Below are 18,681 nucleotides of genomic sequence, written 5' to 3' on the forward strand. Positions count from 1 at the left end.
GCAGTTAGTTGATAACGTGATTAAACAATATTAAAGTTGCAAATAGATTTCGCGTGTGTGATAAAAATCTTGACATACCGGTTTTCCCTTATTATATTCATAACTTTATCTTTCATCTGTCTTATATCAATACATTATGAAGCGATATACCCCCCAGGCAAGCAGCCTTAAGCCATCGTTCCATACTTCTACGGCTCATGAGTTATAGGGAGGTAATTTTAAAAAAACAATTTAAGGTCTTTTTGAAGATTTTGATCTATCAAAATATTCCTTATTAAATTGGCTATAGTGTTGATTGAAAATTAAAATGATGTGATGTTTTAAAAGGACATGCTTGTAGTCAATAATTTAAGTGGAATTTTTGCATTGAAGAAACTAAACAAACAATGTTCACATTATAAAAAATTATAAACAACCAAAGTAAAGATTTCAATGTGGTGTGTAGTTTTTATCTATATCGTACTTCTAACTAATATTATGCACGAGAATATTTGTGTGTGTTTATGTTCATTAAAAGTAAACACAAAAACAGCTGAATGGATTTCTATGAATTTTGGCACATGGATAGATTATTTTCTAGATTAACACATAAGCTACTTTTAATCCAGATAATTTGGGAAATAATGGAAGTTGATAAACTGATTTATTAAATAGACGGGCGCCGCGTCGTACAGGTCGCGCTATGAAGCCCTACAGTGACTAAAGCATCTATATTTGAAATGGTTTTAACGCGGGCTGAGCCGCAAGAAACACCTAGTATACTTATAAGTGTACTATGTGTGTATATATGTATATGTATGTAGTATGTCTAATATATAGCTTCTGAAAATATAGTTTACGCGCCCTATTGCTGGGGGTACCACCTCAATGAATACAGATAGATACCGAAGGCTTGCACTCCACTATTTCTGTACCTGTCAGATCAAAAAATACTTATCTGTGTAGAAAACTACAATAGCTCTGTTATCTACTAGGAGCGTTGAAGGATTTATGCATAAAATTTGTAAAATTTTACTTGATACGGCTATTACCATAAATAATCTACGTAGTCACAGGTGTGTTCATATTTTTACTTTGAAAAGTATAAGCTTATTTTATACGTATGTATGCTTTTGCTCGCGGCTTCGCTCGCGTGAAGGAGTTTTCAGGATAAAAGTCCTGCTGTATATTTTCCCGGGATAAAACGTAAGCCTGTAACCTTACCAGGATCTTAAACTATCTCCATAGCAAATTTCATGAAAATTGGTTGAGTAGATTTTGAGAAAATCGGTAACATACAGACAGACAGAAAAGGGGACACTATTTTACACTTAATGTGTATAGATAGATTAGTTTCGAACTTATTGCAATGTTATTATCTGTTTTACAAAACTTGGCAACAATTCTAAGCTGTAATCAAGTTTAACTGACTTTAAAATTCTTGTTATTTAGAATTTTATAACATATTTTTATAATTTTATGAGAATAAATTAAGAAGTCACGAGCAAATATTTACAAATTAATTAATTAAAATATTTTTTAATAAGCCGTCATTTAAGATATTAATTAGTGACTGTAAGTTTAGTAAGTGTAGTTTTCTGCGTTAAGGCATACTTACTTACATATTATATGGTGACAAATCAATGCAGACTAACAAATTAGTAAGAAAAAAAATATGTTAATTACAAACTTACGTAGGAAAGAACATGACGACTAATCGTGGAAATACAGGTACGAAATTATAAATGATTTTTAAAACAATTTTCAGTCCATTATGGTAACTATTGCATATACCACAAGGAATATTATAATTCTTAGTTACTATACTGAACAGCTCCACAATATAAAAATATCTAGTTTTCAGGATTATTAGCTTAGTAAGTAATTAACGCAATCTTAACAATAGATAAGATGCCTCAATAACTACATCACAAAATGAGCAACTATTTACGTTAATGTATCTTGTTTTATCTGAATGTCAGTAAATACTTGCACGTAAGACGAACTCGTAAAACAATGAACAAGGATCCGTAAAGAACAAGTTAACCTAACAATTATAATTGCAGAATCGTACCGATGCAAATAACTGTTCTGAAACTTGATTATATTAGTTACCATATTTGTAAAAATCAGGCTTGTTTATGAATATGTTTATGTCTTTCGAGAAATCTTTTTGATGTGTACTTTATCGTGTAATACACATTGTAATCAGTCGTAAATAGCGCTTCCGAGATGACGAACGTGGAAAAAACCGCGGCTGAAAAGGCCGACTACAATCCTTTCGAACACAGGAAAGTGGAAAAGCCTAATTCGTAAGTTGTTTTTAATTTTTATCGAATGTTATTAAAGGTCATTTTTACATTGCGTTAATAAATGAAACCACATACATATCTTTGCAGCTATTAATATTGTGGTAAAAATCAACCATGAATAATAAACATTAAAATTAAAAATCCTGGTTTTTGTTTTCTGATTATCTGATCGTATTTAAGTTTAGTGGTAAATATGATATGTGTGTGTGTGTGTGTGTGTGTGTGTGTATTTCTGACTGACAGTGTGATGTCATGCTGCGACGATCTTTTAAAATAGTACTAGCGCCTTTACACCATGTAAAATTAAAAATCCTTTTTTTTTTTGGAACTAACGCTTTATTATTTTATACTTAGGTACAGTTCAAGTAACTTACTGTAAAGATTAATTTTCAAGAAGACAAGTAGGTGGTTTCAGTTTGCACCGCAATAAAAATATGACCCTGTATATTGTTTTTCTTTTACAATTGTTTTACCACAGAGTTAAATATTCCCACAAAAACGAGATTTAGATGCGAGTACCAATGCCAATGTTAGTTCTCAAAACTGAGAACTTTTTATAAACTAATTAACAATGAATATCACAATAATAATATAATTAATTCGTGTTAGAATAGTGCGTAATGTGACGTTAAAAAGATTATATTCACTCGAAAGCAGTGTACACTGGTAGTATTTTGAAACAATTTATGTTTGATTCTTCAGTTCGGCAATACTCTATGGCATCATAGCCTAAATAATTAATGTTATAACATTTTCTCATCGCCGCATGACAGAATTGACAACGGCTTCACTGCAATAATAATAACATATAATTTACACCTTAACTGATACATGCATGAGTATGTGTTTACGTTTAAAAGTGTGTATAATTATTTTATAATTTTACTATTATTATATACTAGCTTTTTTCCTGCAGCGCCCTGAGGATTCTATTCCCTAAATAAAAAATGCAATACTATTCAAAAATCAAACTCAGGAATTCATTGAAGTAGTTAAATGTGCTCTAACAAACAAAAACTTTTGGTTTATAATATTGCTTAGTATATATCAATAAAGTTGGGTGGATTTAAATTTATATCCAAGATACAACTAACTCTAAAGTATAAACCAAGTCTTTATTTACCTTAAGATATTTTTTTATGTAGATATGTAAGATGTAAGTATTGTATAAATGCGTACGATTAGGTATTGCTAGCAATAATTAATTCGTCTAAATGAGCCGTATGTTGTTTTCTTTGGGAATAATTTTCGGTAGCAATTTCGTTACTTCTCAGCCCTTAAGCTACTCACAACTTTTTAGCTGTAAATACCTTATATTATCCATATACAACGATGAAATAAACAAGTAAGCCACGCAGGAGATGCAACCAATATTAGAGAATTCCATTTTTAAAACGATTTGCTCAACAACCGAAGTTAAACGCAATTTTTTTTTTTGTTACTTATGATTATCAATCTGTGATATTTTCTCAAATAGCTATTAATTTAAATGCCAAAATTACAAAACAATAATGCCTAATAAAAAAATGTTATTACATGTTATAGATGTATATTTTCTACATAAAGACAAAGTTGTCTAGAGTATTGCGGATTTTCTTATCATTTATGTTGTTCTATTAAAATATGAAGAGCAGTAAGTCGGTAGTCAGAAATAATCCTTCCCACTCAAAATATAAATAACTTATCATATTTATATCATAACTATAAAAGCACTTAAAATATTTTTATACGTTGGTCTCGACTGTTTCTTGATTTTTCAACAATATTATAGTCAGTTGGAAATATTGTGGGAATATTATTTCACGGAAGTACTATCAGACCGAGAAGCCGCAAGCAAGAGTTAGTGTGATCATATAATATGATACAGTAAATGATCAATCAACGTCAACGATTCAAATCACAACTTTTATATAAAATATTCTATAATTAACGTTATGAGATCTAAAAGTTCAATTAAAAACGTAATTTCGAGTCTTCGTAACATGCTGTATATAGGTAAACTACAAGGTAAACTCTGTAGAGCATGTTCTACATTATCTACGTTTCCTGACAAACATCTTACGTGGCTGGGATTTAACAAATTAAAAACTATGTATTGCTCGCGTGTCCACTCGCGTAAACGAGCATCTCTGAATAAATTCAATCTTCAGAGGCGCAATATAGCCTGGGTGGTAATCATCGAAATAGTCTATTTGTATGCCAAACATTCAAATCCGCTCATGGGCTTTTTCGTTTACATTAACATTTTGTATTTAATTATTGAAAAAAAAAGATAACAATAAAATTAATAAGTATATACCCACATTTCGCCAACAGTTAAGCTCCATGTAATAGAGTGCGAACCGATTGCCATCTCCCGGGCAAACTCCAGACTCAAGGCTGATAGAAGCTACAAAAAGCGTACACAATACAACTACGCTACCGAGGTAGTCTTAACTAAAAACAAAATGGTAAAATGTACATTATCCTTTTTTCAGAGATTTACGATCGACGGCAAACTTAATAAAGGCTTCTTTGGGATCGGGCATGCTAGCCGGACCACTGGCTTTCGCCAATGCCGGTTGGGGAGTCGGCCTAGTTGGCACAATTTTTGTGGGTGTAGTTTGCGGCCATTGCGTACAAATATTAGTAAGTGTTATGATAACAAATTGTTTATCACAGTATCACCAGATTTAAAGTCACGATTTTCACAGGTAGAGACCTCTCGAGGATGTTGCAAAATAGAGAAGAAGCCGATGCTTGGTTATGCAGAGACATGTAAGACGGCTTTTAAGAATGGACCGAAGTGTGTCCGATCGTATGCTGATGTTGCTAGGTAACTACAATGTCATTTTATATAAAGAGTGTATACATTCTCTCTTATAATTATCTTTAGTTGAAATTACTGTAATGCTTACCTTGTAACTGATTCAAAAACGCTTGAAATAGTGACTGACTACTGACTTAGAAAATTATTTAGTTTACATACACGTGTGAATTCGAAATATCTTAAAATATATAATTAACAATCATGCCAGTAACAGATATTTGTTTGTTTTATTCGAGCACGCTAAAATATTTAATATGTTACTTCGAGTGACATGAATAACATAACAATACTAGTATAACTAAATATACACCCTATATACAGTTTACGTGACACGACCTTCATTGTTTCATATCACGATTTCTGTTTTGTTTCAGCGTGTTTGCTGAATTTGCTCTATTAAGTACATATGTAGGTGTATGTTGCATATATACTATACTTATATCGGATTCAGTCAAACAGGTACAAAATACATACTTAAATAATGTTTTGTTGTTCAACATTTTATGATTTTGTAACTTTATTTGATATTTTCAGCTTGTAGACCGCTATGTTCCGTCTGTAATTCTGCCTGTTGAATATTATTGTCTGATATTATTGGTGCCATTAATCCTATTATGTCAGATACGATATTTGAAGTTTCTGGCTATATTCTCTCTGCTGGCTAATGTTTTACTTGTAGTGACATACGTAATATGCTTGTACTATATATTTGGAGATGGATTTTCCATATCTGACAAGAAAATAGCCGGTGACCCTGCCAGATATCCAGCTTTTATATCGTAAGTAATAAATACAAAATAAGTTAGCGTGTAGATTTTGCATTATATTTTATTTCCAAAAAATATTTCTATCTTTTAGTAGCGCCGCTATGATCTAACGCCGCAATTTTCACATTTTCGAATCGGTGGGATTCAAATCTAGTTATCTAGTTATGACCCTGATATTATAATAAATATTTTTATCATGTTATTTATTAGAAAATCTGTAAAATAAGTACATAAATATTAAACATAATAAAAAAGTGCTCAAGTTATAAATAAAAATAAAATAAAATACTTTATTTATCACGTAGGCGAACAAAGTTGCACTTATGATACGTCAAAACAAAGAATAAGAATAATTATTATTTCTAAACAACTATTAAAATTACTTATATAACTATAGACATTTTAAATTAGGGATAAAGTTTATACAAAAGACAAGGTACAAACCGATGTAACCAGCTCGGGCTGGCAAGTAGGGGGAAATAGAAGGGTAACGCGTTGCGATCCTCACCGGCGAGGACATGAGCCCTAACCTAGCTAACCTACCAGCCTTTCACTAGCTACCTAAGTGATGACTACCCGAAGAAGAAAGGCAGAAAGAAACTCCGGGCTTTCTTTTTTGTCATCAATTGTTCAGTACTTCTTTTGTAAAATTATCCTAATGAATTTCATTCATTTTCACTTCGGGCGTATTTTTTCTTTGTTTTATCCGTTTATTACGGCACCATAATCACCTTCAGTTACTTCACGTTTTGCAAATAAATCTCTGTAAAATTTTCAAACTCATGACTGCATTTTTTTTAATTATATTTTCATTCGCAGTCGTTTCGTATGACCATGAAAAGTTATAATATAAAAATTATTTGCTTTGTATTTTCAGAGCATGGTAATACTGGTCTCAATTTATTAAATTTTTTTTTATTTAATTATAAAGTAAGATTCTTTGAATTAAGTATACATAATGTATTCCAAATACATATATATTAAGTATACATAACATATAGATTTCAAATTATGCTAAAAGTATAACAATTAAGCACTATCTGCTTCAAATAAAACACCTTTACGTACTTTTAATAAATAATTTATATTTTCCAGAACCGTGATCTTCGCAATGGAAGGTATAGGCATGGTGATGCCAGTTGAGAATGCGATGAAGAAACCCCAGAATTTTCTCGGATGCCCTAGCGTTCTTATGGTAGCGATGACAGCAATAGTCTTTCTGTATAGCACACTTGGTCTCTTTGGTTATCTACAATACGGCGATGTACTACGTGGATCTATTACTTTGAATCTTCCTACGGATGAATGGTGAGTTGTAGAGTTAAATCTTTTTTTTAATAGATCTCATGACTACTGCTTTGTTGGTGTAGTTGTACTGCGTACGCGTTACGACACCGCTTTGAGGACCTGGGTTCGAAACCTTAGTTGGGCAAAGTGATATCGGGTTTATCTGCTCTGTAGGTATCAACCAGGAGTTTGTAATTTACTTTTCTTAATTACCTTTATTAATTTTCACAAAAACTGTTATTCGACCTAGGTTTCGAACCCAGCACCTTTCAGTCAATCACTACATAGTATAAAATAAAGTCGCTTTCTCTGCCCCTATGTGTGCTTAAATCTTTAAAACTACGCAACGGATTTTGATGCGGTTTTTTTTTTAATAGATATTCAAGAGGAAGGTTTATATGTATAATAATAACATTCATTAAATAGTCAGCATTGCACCCGTGCGAAGCCGGGGCGGGTCGCTAGTAGACTAATATACAGTATCGCTGGATTAGGGACTCAACCACCACATGCTTTAATGAACTATATCAAATAACATTTTAGCATACATTAACATTTTATACATATGCCTACTTTATATTATGTTCCAGGCCAGCTGTGTGTGCGAAAATATTTATCGCACTATCGATTTTCTTCACTTTCCCTCTTCAATTCTACGTGGTAATAGACATATTCACGAAATACACACTACCTCGCATAAGCGGCAAGCACCAAAATATTGTTCAAGTGGCAGCAAGAACTATTGGAGTTTGTTGTTGTGGTAGGAATTCATGGATTTTTTTAAATATTTTAAGTAAAATTAATGGCAAATATTCCATGTTTAATGAAGAAGAAAATCAAATTTTTTTTTTCTATTTTTTTTAATCTGTTAAATACAGTGAATTCCAAGAAATTATACATTCTTGGTAATTTCGGCAAACAAACCTCTTATGGAAAGTTATTGGAGAAAAACGGATACACTATAATTTTCTGCGCCAGATTATAGTTATGAAATTAAACTAAATATCAACTACACCATCAAAATATATTTATGTTATATATATTGACATTAACATTACTCAGTAATATATTAAAGAATTGTATCTGTGAAGTTAAGAAAAAAGACTCTATTTTGTGTATCGCAATTTAAATGTGCAACAAAATTTAGATCAACATCCCTTATAAACTAGTGTCCATGATTTTTTCTAACGCAAGTATACCTATTGCACTATTAGAAGTTAATTTATTCTTTATTTCCTTACAGTGGGTATCGGTATGGCCCTCCCATTATTGGAGCAGATCATTAATCTTGTTGGTGCGATTTTCTACTCCATCCTTGGTCTCGTCATCCCGGGAATCATAGAAACCGTCTTCCGATGGGAGAACCTTGGCAGATACAATTGGATATTGTTGAAAAATTTACTTATTGTCGTATTCGGCTTGGGCAGCTTAATATCTGGCTGTACAGTTACTATAATGGATATAATAAAAATACTATCACAGAAAACTGAATAGATAATAATTTAAGTAATAAGTTTAATAAATTATATTTTTTGTCACCTAATTAGCTGTAATAAATGCTATCTTTTTCTGTAAAGAAGGTAACGAAGAGAACAAATAAATATTCAATTATACATATTCATATATCCTTTATACTTAAAGTTTGACCTTGAAAAATGACTAATCAAAGTATTATATATGCATATTATTAAGGATAATTTAAACGTTGTACATATAATATACGTCCGTGACGGTCCTATTTGAAATGTAATTAAATAGAAAGTTTTAATCATTACACCAGTTGAAGTAATGAAACGCATTGAATTACGTCGTTTTGGTTACAATATTGTAAATTTATTCACAAATGAAAATGTTAAATACATTTAAAATTGTTCTTGACACCTAATTCTTAAAGGGAGTAATTTTAAATATTTTTTATTAAAATATTTAAATAAACTGTTCATTATAATTTATAAAGTGTTCTATTATTTTGTATTAACTCGACTCGTGTCGCGGTTATTCTTTATTCCGAGGACGTCAGTATAGTGCTCTTAAGTTTTATCTAAATTTATCATAGATAACTAAGATTATAATCATAAAACAATTATATTCAGATTCACTTATGACTGAAAACGAGCGCTGTAGATTGCATAGTGAAAAGAATTTCCTTGACTGTTATTATAACAGAACAGAACCTTTAAAAGTGTCAATCCGTGAATAAAAAAACAATAATTTCGGATATACATTATAGTGTGTATATAGTAGTATATTTATGTAAATAAAGCAAGCAAATTAAATATGATCGAGTCTAAAGGCAAAAGTGATGGGGAATATAATCCTTTCGAACACAGGAATATTAAAAATCCGAACACGTAAGTATACATTTAAATTATTACATTATCGAACTGTCACAAAAGTGCATTCAAATCATACTTATATTAGGTCCTATAAAGTCATAATAAAATACGTATCATTTATTTTATACAATCACATATTTGGCTATTTAATACTTACCAAATTATTGGCAGTTAATTATGTTACAATAAGCATAGTACGGATATTTTTTCCTGTAATTTTGTTTTATCTCTAATTGGATATATAATATATCGATGTCTCTAACATGTCCTTTAGTTTCCTGTCTAGATTTATTTCATTACGTCCTGCAATAGATAGAATAACGGTGTTCTGTTTTGACTTAACAGGGATATAAGATCTCTAGCGAATTTGTTGAAATCATCACTCGGAACGGGTATTCTTGCGATACCCTTAGCGTTCGCCAGTTCTGGATGGGCCCTCGGGATCGTAGGAACTATAATCATCGCGTTTGTTTGTGGACACTGCGTTCATATATTTGTAAGTATATAAAAACAAGTTTATTATTTTAATAAAAACCACGGAAATAAATTATTAACTTACACTTTTTTAAACTATTTTCCTCTATTCCTAACATAAAAAACAACATTGTTACTGTTGTGTGACGTAAACCTGTACAAATAGGCGAAATGTGCTTTAAAGATATTGTTTGCTTGAACCAATCCCATAGTACCTACTTGAGAACTTCCTAGTTGCAAACCACCTTTTGTTATAATAAATTTATAGTAACCTATTTTATTAATAATAAATGTTCATTATTATGATGCTTTGTCTGCTCCAAGCTCCAGTAAAATATTATAATTTCCAGGTAATGACATCCAGAGGGTGCTGCAAGGTGGAAAGGAAACCTTTGCTCAGTTATTCCGCCACTTGCAAAGCAGCGTTTGCTAATGGACCAAAGGCTACCCGGCCTTTGGCTACGACAGCATTGTAAATATTCATTTTTACCTAAATAATTTTAGTTAAAAAAATTAAACCAGAATTCATTATCTTTACTTACTGATCAACTACGTAATTACCTAATTACATTTATTTTTACATCCCTTCGGCAATATCTTATTTTCTTTTATACATACATTTAATTAATTTTACGGTATTCCTATTTTTTTTTTATTTTTTCACCACATAACTCGTTACAAAATTTTATTTAAACATTCTCGCATGGAATGAATGCGTTACAGTCGTCATTTTACATAAATATTGAATAATAATATAATAATATCAGCCCTGTATTATATACTTTCCCACTGTTATGAGCCTCCACAACTACTGAAAGTTATTAGGCCTTAGTCCACCACGCTGGCCTAGTGCGGATTGGTAGACTTCACACACCCTCGAAATTCCTATAGATATATTTCTCAGGTATGCAAGTTTCCTCACGATGTTTCCCTTCACCATTAAAACAAGCAATAATTCACAAAGAATACACAAATATTTTTTAGAAAAATCAGAGGTGTGTGCCTTTTGGAAAAGCGGCGATAGCCTTATTAGTTATGGAACGGACTGCCGAGACGATAATAAATATTTGATTTTTCAGAATTCAGGCGTTTATGCGTAATTTTTATTTTCAGTTTATTTGCAGAGTTTTCTTTATTCTTCACTTATATCGGAGTATGTTGTATTTTCACTGTACTAATAGCAGATTCTATAAAACAGGTTAGTATTTATTTGAATTTATATCATTTACTAAGTCTGTTCGCTGCTTCGCCTGCGTGAAATATTTTTCATTTGACAGGATCTGTTGGAATGCCAAATTTCATCTAGATCTGTCTAGCGGTTTCAGCAATTAGGTACACATATAGATTTATAAAATCTTCTACTACCTAAATCTAAAACTCTGAACGAAATCAAACGCAATGTTACAGACCGATCGAAATGAAGAGTCACTATGGAAGCCCTCTGGCCTATCTAGGGGATATAAGACTTTAATGCTAATATCTATAATAGTTCATATGTTAATCCAGGATATGGTCTATCTGTAAAATTTCATCGAAATCTGTGCAGTGGGTTTAGTGAAACTTTACATCCAAACCTCGTCACAAACTTCCGCAATTATAATATTAATATAACATTTAATATTTCAGTGTTTAACATGTTTTACTTTTAGTTATTCGACAGGTATGTAACAACGACAAATATATCCGTAGAATACTACTGTCTATTCATACTCGTGCCGCTCAGTCTGATGGTTCAGATTAGACATTTGAAGTGGCTAGCGCCTTTTTCTCTATTAGCAAATATTCTGCTCATCGCCACATTTGCTATATGTCTGTACTATATATTCAGAGATGAATTGAACTTTTCCGATAAAAAACCAGTCGGAGACCCTGCAAGATTCCCCGCGTATTTGTCGTAAGTATTTATTTATTATTAATTATTATCTAAATTTAACCCTTAACTTACTTAACACATCTATCTTGATTTTAAATAAACTAACTAAACAAGTGTTAAATAGGTAACCAATATCAGGAACTTTTCAGGACTGTCATATTTGCAATGGAGGGAATAGGAGTGGTGATGCCGGTTGAGAACATGATGAAGAACCCTAAGAACTTCACCAAAATCCTTACCATAGCCATGGCAACTATCTTGATACTTTATAGCGCTTTGGGGCTTTTCGGTTACTTTAGATATGGCGACGTGCTTAGAGGATCTATTACTCTTAATCTTCCTATAGATGACTGGTACGTGTACATTGACTATCAAAATATATTATAGATCATCCGACATCTCATTCCAACAACATCTCATATTGTATGCATGTTGCAAAGACAATTTGATCAGTTTTACGACCGGCAACTTGCCTGACGTCTATTGCGTCTGAGGGATCAGATACCAGGCTTTGTGAGATAAAATATTGTATGACTAACGCAGCTCAATATGTTGCCAAACTTTATAATGCAAATTTCTGCGTGGCGTTCTTACGTTTATCATTACTCGAGTAGCTCTTCTAGTCTATATTAAAAAAAAATTGCTCTAGGGGATTCGAATTCGTGATAATATGCTGTAATGATATTATAGTTTAATAAAAATAATACCTATATAAATGTGGACACGTACTGATTTCTATAACTTGAATAGACACCCTTCGTTATTCTCCATATTCATTACACAAATATGTCATATTAATAGCATAAAATATAAGCATACGTGTCACTATTATTTTACTACTAATTTAAATCATCGTTCCTTCGTAAAATTTTCCGCAAGGTTATGCACTGCACATTTGTGTTTTCAGGCCGGCCATATGCGCCAAGTCTTTCATTGCGCTGTCAATTTTTTTAACATATCCTCTACATTTTTTCGTCGTGCTGGATATTTTTACGAGACACGTAGAGCCACAAATACAGAAGAAATATCGAAGCATTTCACAAGTGGTGGTCAGAATCGCATGCGTTTGGGTTTGCGGTAATTTTATCTGTATTTCTTACCTTTAGCAAGTCTACTTCTGTCCACAATCAGAGAGGCAAATCTATTTTGAAATATCATACTTTACCTCCTTTTCACGTCTAACCATTCTTATTTCTTTACAATTGATAAACGTCATACAAAATCATTCAACTCTTGTGATAGTATTATTTTTCTTAGCAAATTATATGAATATATATTTTAAATTTTGTCTATTAATAAATGATACTGCGCCAGCGCACGATTTCTACCAAAGATTTGTGGCGATAAGCTGTCGTGCCAACTCGTAATATATAAACGTTGTCAGTCGACACTTGTAATGTCTAACTTTTTTCAGAGCAAATTTGAAGCTTGTCTAGACAATGTCTTGTGTTAGATTTCGAAGGTCAAACAACATACAAAAATAAACCTCAAGTTGAATAGAGGCAAGGTTCAATATTTAAAGAAAATAATAAACAGCAATATTTAAAAATTCAGAAAAGATTTAACATTGATTTTAAACGATAATAACCATTAATTGGCGTATTTTAACATACTTTAGGGTGTAGCGTAAAATTTAAAAATATTATACAAATAATATTTGCCTTAAATACTTTTTCAGGTGGAATTGGTATAGCCCTGCCCATGCTCGAACAAATCATTAACTTTGTCGGCGCTTTATTCTACTCGATTCTCGGTCTCATTATCCCAGGAGTAGTAGAGACGGTGTTTCGATGGGATAACCTGGGCAAATACAACTGGATACTTTGGAAAAATATTGTAATCGTTCTCTTTGGAATGTGCTGTTTATTATCCGGCTGTTCGGTAACGATTATGGATATAATAGATAAATTACACAACAAAACAGAATAAATGATAATCACAATATGTTTTTGATTATTTTGGTGATATAACATTGTCGTAGCACCAGTCCTCGACACTTTAAGGTTGCATATATAATTTAAAAATCAAATATTTTTTATGTTTGGAATGCAAGTGATGAGCTAAAGTAGTAAAATATATCTTGTGAATCTTGCGATAGTTATTTGAACAATAATATAAAAACATACGTAAAATAGTTTTTATAGTCAGTGTTAACCCAGAGCCTAGAATCTGTCCACGTCCCTTATCACATCACGGATCACGGGACGGAATACGCACGGCGAAAAATGTCTTCACCAGTAACGCCTCTTCTTACCTCGTCGGGTGAAAAATGTGTACGTTAGATTGTTTATATAACTATCGCTAGTCTTCCGTAATCGACAATCATACCTCTTAGTTGTCGTCACCACAGTCTCCAAGAGTTTACATTCTCCAGACATTTACAACCCTGTTGAAAAAATTTCTTCATCTGAAATATATTAATTTATTGAATTCTTAAATACTGCTAATAATCAATTGGATGGGTAACTGATAAAAAACATAATAAAATCAGAATTAGAAATATATACTTATTTAAATCAGTACATTGACGATTTGATTGGAAAACGGCGGTCGATGTTGATTATTGGTGCTCACCAACCGGTGAGCACCAATAATCGACATCTGCTTATGGCGCCAAAACAACCTGTCAACTTCTGGAGTTACAAAATTAATTACATAATTTCTGTCAGAAACCATACAAAAAATAACTCTCATTACATGTGTTAAATTTTATAATATTCAAATATTTCATCTAGATAATATAAATATGCTCCTATTGCAAAAACATTACGCTCAGTTTTAAGCGGCCGTTTTTAAGAAAGATTATTTTGAATTCCAGCCGTATAACAGGAAGAAGTATAATGTTTACCGACCTCGATTGTCGAGAAATTGAATAAATTGTTCGTTACTCCTCATACATTTAATTAAAGAAGAAAGCTGTCGATTACTGGTGCCTGTCGAGGACTAATGTTACTACGTTGACAGGATAATATATTTTTATTTTAATAAAATCAAATATTGTAACTTTCACTTGCGGATGACCAACACCTCAGTCTGCCTCGTGACCATGAAATTAATTCATTTATTTAAGTACTGCGTACTTCTGATTATTATTTTATTGTACATGGCTTAAAATGTAATCCCCACTTTATAGTAATTATTTTAAGTGGGAAGACCTTTATGCGCCTTCTACTCATAGATATAAGTATTATTCATTTAGATTATTGTATATTCTGAACACTCGTGGCTGATATTCACTGAAAACATTATAAATTATCTATAAAGACGAACTCCTTGGAAGCGAATTCTTAAAGGATCAAAATAGAAAATCCTAGATATTTCCTCACTTGAATTCCTAATACTGTATGATAAGCAACAATTAATGACTTTAAATCACGCAAGCAAAACTCCAACCACAAGAGTGCACGCATGTGACGTCAACCAACACAATGGCGGAATCACATATGCAGTGCAATGCCTTTCTCGATTGAATAAATTCTTAGATCTCCGGAGCATTCTCTACTTCTATACCATCTGTCTCGAACCCATAACCGAAATTGATTTTTTCAATGAAGTAAGGCGATTGATGTTGGGTTATCATTGTATATAACCCTATATGAAATATATCTCCATTAACATTAAGTAAATGTTTTCAGTACTGTTAAGGCAGGATAGCTTGATTCTTGGATCTCCAACTTATACTACGCAGTAATACTTTGAAAATCTTCAACGGGGAACAAATCAACAAATCAAAATGTTTAAGATTGGATGAAGTGGATAGTGATTTTTTGACGAAACCGAAACAGGTGCACCACATGTTTTCAGTCCCATATTTTATCCTTGACTTAGTTATTTGTAAATACTCGCAAAACATCAACTGACCGGCTCTAAATCTGTCTGGTAGGTATTCGTATGAATTGACTTTGATTGTCGTAGTCGTTGACCTTACGACGGTCATAATATTTCTGGTGTTGCTGTTATACATTTTGATTGAGACGCAATTTAGGCACTTGATTTCCAATAACGTATATTTAATTTCAAAGAGTTCAAGAGGTATGTAGACTTTTCGGCACTCAGGCTAATATTTAAAACCAACGGTTTTGACGCATTTTTTACTAATGGTCTCATGAACCTAGATTTAACTTCCCTTGGGGTAATCATTACAGTTTTAAACCCTTTCCATTTGAACTCGAATAGGCCACATCATTTTTGAGCGATATTTTAAAACTAGTATATACGAAAAATCGGAAGGTTAAAAAGGATTGAGTTATTTTGTCTAGGGCTAATTTCTGAAACTGAAAACTACTTAGTATCTACCAACAATTCTTTAATTAGTTGCTACTTAATACATGTTATCTTCATTTATAGAGTTAGAGATTAATATTTTTTTGATTATATAATCATTTCAGATAGACTTCTGTAACTGTGTAAAAAGTAGGTTACGTAAGCAGAGTTGCGTACAAAAGTGTTTGGTACGTAAGCAGGAGAGTATGGTATTTGCATCAATAATGATTGTACTGTTTGCATAGCTCACTTTAAATCCGAGAGATCACGTTATGATTATGCGCCATTTGCAAGTGTATAGTCAGAGAAATTTATCAGCAATACGACATTTAAGCTTAGCAATTAGCTTAACCTATTGTGTGACATCATGAGTTATAATAAAGAGATTTGCAAGGGGATCAATCAATAAAATAACTACATTAATGTAATTAACTATCACGTGCGTTAAAAAAGTGATTTTTTTACACATGCACGACAAAGAGACCCTACTGCACCTGATGGTAAGTGGAATGGGGTCCAATAGAATGTCGACTGACGATGATTACCCCTCAGCAGTCGACACAATTATGCCGGCCTGTTGGAACCGGATATTTACAGGCTGATCCCGGAACGCGACACGCTTACGTGGGCCACTATGACGGGTTTTAATACCTTATGTACTCATATTATAGGGTTGTAGGATTTAATAACAAAAAATCTCTAGTAATAACCCTATATGCTATTTTAAGTGTCTAATATTGATGTTTAAAGGTATTGTTTTATACATTGTATTATGTTTTAACAATTGTACGTGGACTGGATGTATTGTTCTACACCTGATACATTTTATATAACAAAAATTGTTTAAACATTTCCTTAAGACTGTCTCCTTATAGATTGACTTGGAATTTATAGCCTGTAGTGATTAACGCAATGATAAGCCATCAGTTTTATTATAATCCGTATTTTTTTTTGGATTTACGTTAGTCAATAGTGACACGATAGTTAATGTGTATATATACAGATGAAACTTTTGAAGATGCGTTTTAAAACGCATCGTACCTACAGCGTTTCCTGCAACATTATGTTGCGTTTAAACACGTTGTCATTCCGTTTAAAGACTGTGCTATAATCAGGCCCTAAAGAATACACAAATATATGTACATACATATATAAAATAATATAAAAATATATAAAAAAAACAAATGCATAAATAGTTATTGGTTGTATTCATGGCTGTAAAAGCCGGTTCATTCAGTCTGAAATATAGTTCACGAGTCATGCATGTGATTGAGCCAAAGACGCGGCCGCAACTATGTTATTCAAAGATATATTATGACTTGGCGTCGTTGGTTTGTAATTATAGTAGATATACGTCCCAGTCCACATGTCCACGATAAGACTTATATAAATTTTCCTGCATTCCGTTGCCAAATTGTCAAGAAAATATAACGTAAAGTCATCCGACGCAGTACTACCCATTACTCTGAATACGTTGATGATATGTTTAAAAATCATTATAGTTGTAAGAATTATTACTCCAAAATTCGTAAAACAAGCTATTCATCTGCATGTGATTCATCCTCGTAGAGCTTAAAGATATTTAGATTAGACATGAGGTTCTAATATACCATTATCTCGTGCCAATCCAGTGAAAAAAACATAACAAAAAAATCGGGAAAGCCTTAGCCCACTAGGGGAACTATAAACGAATGTAATGAATCATGTATACAAAACATATAGTCTGGCGATCTTTGTTCACGGTGCACGTGCACCCAGCTCACGTGTTTTTCACCTATTTCCAATCTATCAACATATACAAGAATTATATTTTCTTTATATCAATCAATACCGCCCACTCACACTACAAGGTAATAATACATAAGTATAAACAACACACGTCTATATTTGTCAAGAAAACGTTGAAAAACAAAAAATGTTGGCATGGAGTCGAGAACAAAAAATTATACGACAATGATAAAAATACGGGTAATTAGTTTAGGCGTTAACCGTGATAATAATAGAGTGTTTTGGCATAACGTATTACATCATGACGAACAAACGTGATACATTACGGAAATAGAAACTGAATATAAGTACTTAATATACAAATAATAAATGAACGTAGGTTTTATTTAATAAAAAGTTCGTAAATGTAATGTAGATACGTTACATTTACGAACTCAAGGTACTTATTATATGTAATATTAAGTATCTTAGTAGTGTGTGTTAAAACGCTGCGGCAGTTTTATTTTAATTTAATAAACTATGAATGTCCAAGTTTGCAAAACATTTATAACTGACGTCAGACACGGATGTATAAAAGTTCAAAATAATGGAAATGCACACATTTGCCAAATGCATAAAATGTTACTGCCGCGATCATGAAATAGTTTAATCTAGTATTTTGGGCGCTGATTCTAAATGTATATCTAGGTCCTCCCTATATTTCTGATTATAATGCATTCGCGCCTGCATAATATTAGTTTCTAGAAATAAAAACTAAACTGAAATGAAGATAACAATAATTTAGTGTAAAACATCTACTGATAAAAAAAAGTTTTTCACACTATGTAAACTAAAAAAAATTAAGGATAATGAA

General features: G+C 32.1%; 2 protein-coding genes across 2 annotated transcripts; both read left to right on the top strand.

Moving 5' to 3' along the window:
* The first annotated feature begins 1,963 nt into the window (after positions 1–1,963).
* Positions 1,964–8,649, top strand: LOC115443967 (proton-coupled amino acid transporter-like protein pathetic). The gene is made up of 8 exons (XM_030169584.2): positions 1,964–2,291; positions 4,769–4,919; positions 4,985–5,106; positions 5,475–5,559; positions 5,635–5,879; positions 6,963–7,175; positions 7,745–7,914; positions 8,398–8,649. Exons 1-8 carry the CDS (start codon positions 2,212–2,214, stop codon positions 8,646–8,648), a joined length of 1,317 nt encoding a protein of 438 aa, XP_030025444.2. The 5' UTR covers positions 1,964–2,211; the 3' UTR covers position 8,649.
* Positions 8,650–9,288: 639 nt separating this feature from the next.
* LOC115443968 (proton-coupled amino acid transporter-like protein pathetic) lies at positions 9,289–13,793 on the top strand. Its single transcript, XM_030169585.2, has 8 exons — positions 9,289–9,505; positions 9,836–9,986; positions 10,315–10,436; positions 11,078–11,162; positions 11,614–11,858; positions 11,987–12,190; positions 12,745–12,914; positions 13,516–13,793. The coding sequence occupies exons 1-8, from the start codon at positions 9,432–9,434 to the stop codon at positions 13,764–13,766; spliced, it is 1,302 nt and encodes a 433-aa protein (XP_030025445.2). The 5' UTR covers positions 9,289–9,431; the 3' UTR covers positions 13,767–13,793.
* Positions 13,794–18,681: the final 4,888 nt, after the last annotated feature.

The sequence above is a fragment of the Manduca sexta genome, chromosome 22, assembly GCF_014839805.1.
Source record: "Manduca sexta isolate Smith_Timp_Sample1 chromosome 22, JHU_Msex_v1.0, whole genome shotgun sequence".
Taxonomy (NCBI): domain Eukaryota; kingdom Metazoa; phylum Arthropoda; class Insecta; order Lepidoptera; family Sphingidae; genus Manduca; species Manduca sexta.

Excerpts from the sequence above, each read along its gene's own strand:
- LOC115443967 (XM_030169584.2), top strand. The coding sequence starts at position 2,212 with ATGACGAACGTGGAAAAAACCGCGGCTGAAAAGGCCGACTACAATCCT. Across the intron at positions 2,292-4,768 it reads AAAGTGGAAAAGCCTAATTC|AGATTTACGATCGACGGCAA; the intron begins GTAAGTTGTTTT and ends TCCTTTTTTCAG. Across the intron at positions 4,920-4,984 it reads GCCATTGCGTACAAATATTA|GTAGAGACCTCTCGAGGATG; the intron begins GTAAGTGTTATG and ends CGATTTTCACAG.
- LOC115443968 (XM_030169585.2), top strand. The coding sequence starts at position 9,432 with ATGATCGAGTCTAAAGGCAAAAGTGATGGGGAATATAATCCTTTCGAA. Across the intron at positions 10,437-11,077 it reads CCTTTGGCTACGACAGCATT|TTTATTTGCAGAGTTTTCTT; the intron begins GTAAATATTCAT and ends TTTTATTTTCAG. Across the intron at positions 11,163-11,613 it reads TAGCAGATTCTATAAAACAG|TTATTCGACAGGTATGTAAC; the intron begins GTTAGTATTTAT and ends TTTTACTTTTAG.